We start from the raw sequence: 9,806 nt of genomic DNA on the forward strand, positions 1-9,806 counted from the left end.
GAGCTAAAACAAAGTCAAGAGGATTGTTTGGTGATAAGACTCAGACACAACTCTGGGTTCATGTGTAGCCACCAAAGCAGAAGCCTGACACAGTGGAGCAGCACCGACTCCTTGCCTGGTTTTCACACTTACAGAAATCCCCTGTCAAGTGAACTTCTGCAGCACGGTAGTGCTGATGTTGTGAGATAACCCCTGAGTCCCATGAGCAGCCGGGCTCGATCTGGGCTTGGGAGATGTAATAGCAGATAAAAAACAGCACTTCCTTTTCAAGCAGATAAGTGCGTGTGTGAGCAGCACCACTGGAACCTCAGCGCACGGAGGCGAGGGCTGCTCATCCCCTCCTGGCTCCCTCCAGCCTTTTACCCCCGCCTTTCACACACCAAACTGCAGCAGCAATCGGCATCCAGAAACCACAAATGCGGCTTCTAATGCTTTTTAGTTCACAATCAGGAAAGCTCATGAACAGTCAGAAGAGCCCAAAAGCCAGAAGCCTCAACTCAGTCAACAGATGAGGGAATTAAGCCACAATTCGACTTAACTCTGATCCCCGTAGGGAAGAATGTGGTCTTTTTATTTCATTTTTAAATGAAAGATGCTTCATTTATGGCCACCAAAGGTAATGGTGTTGGGAGCACATAAAGAGACCAGAGAAATTCAGTGCTTCCTCCCCTCTCTGGCTCAGGGTTTGCCTCTTCTCAGCCCAGACACAGGAAGCACGATGGGAACAGTGTATTTTTATGGTTGCAGGCAAGCGTGCACCATGTGCACCACAGCATGCAGCTTCCATTCCCCTGAGGCAAAAAGAGGGGGGTTCTTTCTCTTTTTCTTCCTTGTTCTCCATCAGGCTTTTAATTAACATATTACTCCAGCCTTCTGCCTAATTGTTTGCCCTGTTCTTAGCACTCAGCATGGCTGAAGCCCTTTTAAAAGCAGGACGGGTTGAAGCCTCTCGTTATTTAGTGCCTTTATGAGGTTTCTGCGGCCTTTTGAAAGGATCAGAGTACCACTTTCTGCAGCTTTAGCATAACAACTCCACCAGAGTCAAACAACATCTAGATGTGACCAGCCTCCAACTCCTGCTTGAAGTCTCGGGGGTTGGAACTAGATGTTCCCTTTCAACCTAAACCATTCCATGATTCCATAAAGCCCCACAATGTATTTAGAGCATCAGCCATTAATAATGGAAGCTTCACAAAAAGTGTGTAGTCCGAGGAATGGAAGATTAGTACTGAATGGCTGGCAAAACATGGACAAAACACGTCATTGTGCTGAAGAAAAACATGTTGTAGACATATTAAGGGAGTAGAAAGTAGGTTATCAAATGCTTGATCTCTCTCCGAGTCAGTGGTCTCACCTTCAGCAGATGGAAGGAACCCTGTGGGCATGGCTCATGCAGGGATTTGGGATTAAAGAGTTGGGAGTGTGCAGGCTGTCATCTGCAACGAATTGCGAGGATGCTGAAGTGGAATTGCCTACTCACCAAAGGGATGGATCATGGATACTGGGATTAACATTAAGAGAACCACACCAACATCAGTGCTGCTCCTGCTCTCCAGTAAACATGACATGCAAACTGAGATTATTGGGAATTGTAGTATCCTGGCTTTGTCGGGAAGGAATTTAGACACAGCTACTGCTGCTCGCACAGCCTCGAGGACTTCAGCACATGTAAAGATATCAGATTTATTGTGCTTCCGGTATCAGAATGACTGTGGAGAGCTGCATGTGAAGCAATGGAGTAAACACTACATGGACTTTCGTTTGTGCCATTTCACACCGAGACACTGCAGCTTTTCTATGTATTTCCAACTGCTTTCTCCCAGCAGTTGTGTCTTTATTCCTACAGTGAGGACCAAAGAGTTGAGCACCACGGTACTAAGTTCATACTCACTTTATAACGAAGGAATGCTCCCGTGTTAAGGGAGTCAATCAGAGGCCAATGAGGTTTTATTGATACTTATAGTCTTATCTTTGAGATGTGAACTCTCAGTATTTGCTTTCCAGAACAAAATGCAGAGAGAGTGTAAGAGATCAGCAGTGATGTAAAACAAAGAATGGGGCACGAGAGCAGTATCAGCATCAACGTTCTCTCACAAGTGTCAAAGTTGTACCTGACGTAGGTGTGTGGAGAAGAGCCTGAGGAAAGTTGCTGAAGCTGACATAGGTCAGTCAAGGAATGGAAAGAGACTTGCTTTATGCCATGATGCTGTGTGTGTCAGCAGAATAGATGGGCCTCCTGGAATGGGGAGGTGGGGAGAAGCTGAAGCAATTCCTCATGGATGGTCAATATTCCCAGTTCCTCTTGGAGGGGGTCATGAAAGAAACCCTGTCCCAGCTTCCTCCATGCACAGCTTAGGGATGGAGGAAGGGGACAGGGAAGGGCAGGGACACTGGGGAAGCAGAGGTGGAAGTGTGTGAGCGCGAGTGGGAATGGTGCAAGGGATGGACAAATAACTGGAATATGGCTGTGAAGATTTTAGGTGCTGTGGGATCCGAAAGACAGATCAGGTGCCTTGGATGTAGAAAAGGCTCAACCCGTCCACGTTCTGTGGATAAAAACATTAAACTTCTCTTTTTGGGGTAAGCAGAGCAGAACTCACCTGCCCAAGCTAGATCCCACATTGCAGACATCTACACTAAGCTACTCTCCACTGACTATAAATAGGGTCCTGCCACGAAGCAGCTGCTCTGGGGACAGGAGGCATTTCCCCCTGTCACACAGCCAGATTTGGTGAGGAACCTGCAAGCTCTCTCCACCAGCTCCCACCAAGCAAGGCCAGGCACTGGTGCAGTTCACCTAGACACCAGGGCTGTAGACACCCAAGGGAGATTAACTTCACCCTCCTGGTGGGCTCTTGCTGGTGCAGCACTTCCCTCAAGGGCTTCATGTTTTCGACTTTGTTAATAAATAGAAAAAGTTTCATCTTTAATAGTGCAAAAGTTTAACCCTGAACATTTCACGTTAGTCCGAAATAATCCCATTTCCATTGCAGGACACAACTCAAGGATACTTGGGCATCCAAGATAGAGACAATTCCTTAGTGATACGTAAACGCTACCTCAGAACTGACCAAAGCCACAGCCATCATTTGTCCTGACAGTGCCACAGTGCCTTGGCCACGCAGCACTTGAAAGGCCACATGAACCTGTCTTTTCCCCAGGATATGGACACCACATCCTCCACCAGGCAGCATCTTTCACTGTTTGTGGTTGAGAACTGGCATAAACGAACACCCTCAGCTCACTGGCAGGAAGGTTTGTTCATGCTGTGATTTCACTTTAGCAGCTCCTACCTCAAGGAAGGAATTCAAAGTCTCTTGCCCTACATGTGTCATCTACACAGCTCCTGAACCCTGAGGGGCTGCAAGACTGCTACAGGGGCAATAGAACCCTACAGGGGCTGCTTCTCTTACCTTATGCCTATTAAATGAAGATGGGCTTCTAGTTTTTATAAGCTACACAGAAATATGCATTTATGTAGGATCCCTTCAGTGAAAAATAGTACCTGTTGGTTTCATATTTTACTCATATCTGTGTTTTCTTTCAGAGCTGTATAGGAAGTTCAAATTAAACAGCATGGGAAACTGGCTAACCTTGTGTTCACCCACAGTCTAAAGCACAGGATTACAGCTACAGTTTGAAATGTTCAAGGGCTGGGTTGTCCTATGAATTTGAGGTAATTTGTCCTTTCTTTAAAACAAAAAGCATGTTATTTTTCAGCTGTCAGAGTAGCTCAGCAACATTGATAAAATGCATGTCATATGCAAACTACATTTAAGAACTTGTATGCTCCAACACATCTTGAAGAGCTTGCCCTATGCACAGGGGTTTATCTTGCTCCTGTAGTAGTGACCTTTAGGTAATGCACTTGAGATTCCCAGGTAGGAGACAGTTACTCCTTCTCTAGAGCATGTTGAAACACTCTAAAGTAATTGCATTGTTCATCCTTTTACAACCATACAGGAAAACCAGAGTCCAGAGTAAACTTCCTAATCACTCTCACAGCATGACCAGATGAATCAAAAGACAAAATATAGCTATTAGTAATTGCACTGTTCATCCTTTTACAACCTTACAGGAAAACCAGAGCCATGGTCCAGAGTAAACTTCCTAATCACTCTCACAGCATGACCAGATGAATCAAAAGACAAAATATAGCTATTACTTCTCAGAATTCAGCCTCTACTTTAGATCAAAAGACAAAATACAACTATTACTTCTCAGAATTCAGCCTCTACTTTACCTTCTACTTCTTCATTAGACTGATTGTGTTCCTTCATATCTTCTGCATTATCCATCCTTTCCATTTCCTGGGATTTGTTCAGATTACAGTCTGGCAAAGCCTCCTGTCCTTCTGAAAAACACCCCAACACAGCAATTAACTAATTGTGCTCCAAGAGCATTTCCAAGCCATTCCCTCAAAGTATCTGCAAATTCCTGATGCTGCTCATCATGCCCACAAGTGTTGTTCCTGCAGAGGCATTAGGATGGATTTGCTTCTCAAAGTCGTTGGACAGACTCTCACACAGGATCACGTTATTCTTGCTCCCCTAACCCAAACTTCCAACTTTCTCCTGAAACATTCCCTTCCCTACTCTACAATCTTCCCCCTCCCACCTCCTTTTAGTATCATTTTCCAAGATTATATCGAATATCTACAGTTTTATTTCAATTCTACAGTTTCCCTTTTGCCTTCAACACCCTTCTTTGTCCTGGTGCTATTCGGTGTCCTGGGAATTGAAACAAGCTGCAATTCAGATCGTTTTCTCCATTTAAACTTCAATTTCTTCAAGAGAGGGTGAAAGAACATAACTTGAAGCACTGTACCTGCAGCCACAGGCTGTTCCTGAGGATTACTTAGGTCCATACCTGCCTGTGAACCTGCAAGAGACAGAAAAGCCACCGGAGTTGCTGAATATTCAGAACCATTTGTGACACGGTTGTTCTAATCCTATAAATTCCCATTTTTTTGATTGAAAGCAAAAGTGAAAAAGCAAAACTTTCACAGAAATAGATACCAAATCATTGTTATGTTTCACTGGACAACTTTGAGCACTGGCACGTGCCCAGAAAAGGGATTACCTTAAAACTATTGCAGACTAGAGTAACTTACACTTGCAAGGTACCATCCTGCAAGCACAGCAGAGCGGTAGTAACTCTGTAGGAAGTGAATTTTTATAAAGCACAAAGATGTTTTCACATTCCTTTTCCAACACAGAGGGAAAACCCTATTATCCTCACGACATCTACTTCCACCTAATTCCCGTTTAGAGATTCTGACAGGGATTCTTGAAGGAATTTAGAGGGCTGCGTGTGTGGTTTCCAAAAGCACTGAGCACTCAGCAGGACATCTGAAGACAACTTAAGCTGCAGGTTTTCCATCTCCCACTCCAGTGCCTGAGTTGAGGCTGGTGAGTTGAATCAGAGGCAGCTCTGACCTGTCCAGTGAAGCACCTTGATCTCCTGAGATGTCATTGATGTAAGGGCTGATTTTCTTCACTGCGTCACAGCTGCCTGCTTCCTTCCTCCCTTCTCTCCTCTATTTTTATATACCATAAAATCTTGTCTCATCTTCGACCATATCAAATAGTAGCTCCCAGCCTGGTAGAATTCCTTCCTGACAGTTACATAACTGCAGTGCACACGCAGTGGCTGTGAGGTGTTAACCACCACTGACATTTACCCAGAACTATCTCTCTTTACCGCCGCTGCCTATGGAACATTTCTGTGGTCTCTGCAACGACAAAATACAAAGCTCTGTCAACTACAGCAAAGCAGCCTGGTAGCAGAGGAGGCTTTCCAAAAACCTGCCCCAGCAGAGGAGGGGCTGATGCCTCCAACAAAATAAAGGCAAACTCCAAGACAACAGAACTCTCCAAAGGGGTTTTTTCATTCTTTGGTTCATCGTTTCTTAACTGAAAGTGTTCAGCTCCCACCTCTCAGTAATGGGTCTCAGGGTTACGTTATGCAGTAGCTCCCATTACTCTTAACTGGCTGTTACCAGCAAGGAAAATCAAACACAATGACTGGAGCTGGCCTGAGCAATCCAGGGTGGAACTCCTGACTGGAGACAAGTAGTTTAAGCCATTAGCACTTACGAAATGCATCCTAAAACGAAACCAGAGCTCCTCTCCTTCCACATAAGTACAGCACGAATGGGAGCTTCTCATCAAGTGGCTTTTATCAGAGCTAAGAATGTTGCTTTGTGGGCTAAAGATAGGAGTGGAATTGAATGACAAAAAGCTCAAATATTTACTAAATCTGTATTTTTGAAATCAATACATTAGATGGAGGAAGTCCACAGTTACAGCTCTTAGTTTGTCCTTGTTTCATTTATCATCACACCAGGAGAAGTGAGGTCCAAAGCAGCAAACAGACCAATTTATACTGCGAATACCGATGGAGAAACATCAGTAAATACAGAAACAGAATTCTCTCTAGCATTGATTTTAACTTTACATTGCAATAATATAGACACTTCAATTGCACAAACCCCTGGAGTTGTGCAAACAATTAAGCTTTGGGCAAGACAACGAAATCCTCGTTTCTTTGGAATACTTGAGTTGGGCTTTAGCTGCATTCTGAAATCCTGGGCTGTTGGCTGAGAAAATCCTGAACTGGCCAAAGCCAGAATTAAGCCAAAAAGGTGCCAGCTGGGGCAGGAGGAGGTGTGGGTTGGAAAATACAGCCATTCTGCCATGCACTGGGCTGCAGGACATCCTGAAAAGGAGAGTGGGAGCCCCTACATAGTGATTCAAAGTGGATAGTTCTGTACATGCTCCTATGTAACTCTGTTGGTTTAGAAACCATGGGATCCCCAGGACAGCACAGGCACTCCATCAAGGAGGCTGCATTGCTCAATCCCATCACACAAGCTTCTGTGTGCCCCAAACAGTCCATCCACCATCCTGCTCTGAGCACCTCTGACCTGCAGCTGCAGGATCAACACTGCCCGACCCATGCGACCGCTGAGCTGGACCTGCTCAGTCCTCAGCTGCTCATCTGCTTCCTGGTGGGATACTCTCTGGGTTTATTCACACCTTGTTGAGTGTAACAGGTTCCTGCCCATGATGGGCTGTTGGCAGCACAGTCACACAATCGTTTAGGTTGGAAAAGACCCTTAAGCACCTCTGAGTCCAACCCCTAACCCAGCACTGCCCAGTCCACCACTAACCCATGCTCCCAGGTGCCACATCTCCACACCTTTTAAATCCCTTTAGGGATGGTGACTCCACCACTGCCCTGGGCAGCCTGTTCCAATGCTTAACAATCCTTTCAGTGAAGAATTTCTTCCCAATATCCCATCTAAACCTCCTTTTGATGAGGTAAGAACCACCATATAACATCTCTCTTTTCAGTTGAGAAATAAACCAGTCTTCCCATCACTTTCGAGCCTCCAACATGCATCCATCAGAACCTGGTTTCTTTATATCAGTCCCAAGCAGCTTCTTAAAGCCTTGGTGGTCTTTAAACATTTAACCTCAGGCCTCTTTCCTGAACAAAGTATTTTAAGCCAGACTGTGTCACATAAACATGCTGGAAGGAGGTCTAGGAAGATTCCAAGCCTGATACTGTACAAACAAGACCACGTTTCTACCCAACATTCAGAGGAGCACGACGCATGATCACTTACAGAACACGTTAAGTCTCCTCAGGCTTCAAAGGGATGCATCGAGCCGAGTGCATGGGAAGGAGATGTGTGTCTCTGTGTGCTGCAGCAGGCGCTCGATGGGCATTTACAAAGCAGAAGTAAAATCTGTGTGCTTTTGAGAGCGATCCTCAGGCATCCTGTGTCCCCCCAGCAGCTAAAGTGAGCACAGATATTCAAATCGCTCACTGAAAAAGCACTGAGGCATTTTAACACGTAACTGGACTCACACTTTATCCTGGTATTTGACCAGTTAATAGAAGCAACAAAACCTGCCTGTACTTTAACTGCCCCAAACTGGATGCTTTTCAAATAAAGGATAACGCTGATACCCCTCCGTCACCAGTGCAGCCAACAAAATGGGAGGGACATCTTGAATTATTCTAACCTTACCTGTTTGCCTTCAAAGTGAAACCCAGAATGTCGCCTTTTTACTGCCAGCTGCAGGTTTCAAGCCAACAGCATCATGAAGGGGACTTCTTTTTAACTCCTGTACGCTCTCAGTTCTTCTACCACAGCATGTGGAGCAAACACAGCTCGTTTCCTTGTCTGTGCCACCTTCAGAGGCACAAGCAAGGCAAAATAAAACACACACCAACCCTGGCCTCTGCCCTACAGGTAGAGCCCCTCCAGCCTTACACCCCTAATGCTCACAGCAGAGCCAGCACCTTCGTGATGTGCAGCACCCAACTGCTGTCACCCAACATGGTTTTCACCTTCAAGCAACAGAGGGAAACCCAGATTTTCCCACTGAATGGCCTTCTCCAGCATTTCCGCTCTCAATGGCTTTCTGAAGAAGGCACCTGGACCAAAGAAACTCTTTACATGGTCTCTAACACTTCGCTGCTTTTAAGCACCACGTAATGCTTGAAGTGCACATGCATTTTAAGTGCACGTGTCATTTTGGGAAGAAATCCTGACCATCAGCAACTAAAGATAACATTTTCCTCACATTGTAACATGCAACCTTCTAAACCCAGCAGAACATCTCTGATATCCAGAACAATACGTTCATCCCAGTGCAGCAAATCCCTCACTGCAACCAAGCTGATCACAGGTTTTGGCTTCCTGGCCCCAGGTCTCAAACAGCTTCTCCTGCTCATGTCTGTCTCCCGGGCAGTGACCATACGGGGCCTCCTTGCACTGACAATCCAGGACAGAAGTGTTGCCCTTTTTTCCTCAATAGAAAATTCCCCTTGATCCAGTGGAATTCAGGTTTTCCCAAGAGCCATGGGAACAGAGACGCTGCTCAGTTACTCCAGCCGGAGATACCCAGAACAGCACTTTCACCTTCTGGATGAAGTTAATGTAATAAGTTCAGGCACATTAACTGATCCTCTGATCCTTATAATCCCCATGGACAGAACCAAAACCTGAAGGATTGTTTGCACATTAACTTTAAGCATATAAAAACAGGAACACGGAAAAGAGACTTCTTCAATAACCTCAGTTGGAACAGCAGAAACATGCTCCCTTCCTAACGAGACTCCACTGACACACTGAAGAGCTTCCTTCTCCCACAAAAGACACACAGTGGACCCAGCTGGATCAAGACAGTGAAGCTGCATTTTTAAGTGCCCAACTGGCACCAGACCCATTCTTTCACAACATCAGTAACTTCTCTCGATTCAGGAAGGTTCTATGAGAGGAATTCTTTAAATACAAACATTTTAGAAGCCTTTAGCAAAAGAGAATACATTTTCTAAACTGGCAACTGCGTCTAACCGACAATAACCAAAGACCTCAAGTCACTGAGACAGAAAAGAATCTAAGTTCAAGTCCTTCAAACGATGAGTTAAAATAAAACCGTCCAACTCTGATACAACAAATGAAGTGATGCTTTGCCAGGCTTGTTACAAACTCTGGTAATGCTCCTGTTCTCCCAAAGCAAATTACACTGCAGCCCAAGATTAACTCACGACTTGGGTTTTGCTGGCTCTGAAAGTTACCTGCACGTTTTACAAGCAAAAAGAAACCAACACCCCCTTTAATTCGTTAAAACCTAGAATATGAACAGCGGGTAAAGTGGGCTCTAAAGCCCAACTTTATCCTACACGCTGTGATGGTGCTGAAATTAAACAGAGAGGGGGGGAAAAGCCCCGTTCGTTTCCTGTTTAATTGCACCACGCGATGAGGCTTCTCCTCCCGGCTGCAGAAG

General features: G+C 45.2%; 1 protein-coding gene across 1 annotated transcript in view; it reads right to left on the reverse strand.

Moving 5' to 3' along the window:
• The window catches only part of IKZF3 (IKAROS family zinc finger 3 (Aiolos)), a 24,229-nt gene extending 19,362 nt beyond the window's left edge, over window positions 1-4,867 (reverse strand). Inside the window, exons 1-2 of the mRNA XM_010010629.1 lie at window positions 4,828-4,867; window positions 4,244-4,354 (exon numbers count right to left, since the gene is read on the reverse strand). Of these exons, the coding sequence (XP_010008931.1) occupies window positions 4,244-4,354; window positions 4,828-4,867 (151 nt within the window). The remainder of the gene's footprint in view (window positions 1-4,243; window positions 4,355-4,827) is intronic.
• Between the last annotated feature and the right edge of the window lie 4,939 nt (window positions 4,868-9,806).

This window comes from Nestor notabilis, unplaced genomic scaffold (assembly GCF_000696875.1).
Source record: "Nestor notabilis isolate BGI_N333 unplaced genomic scaffold, ASM69687v1 scaffold6530, whole genome shotgun sequence".
Lineage (NCBI taxonomy): Eukaryota > Metazoa > Chordata > Aves > Psittaciformes > Psittacidae > Nestor > Nestor notabilis.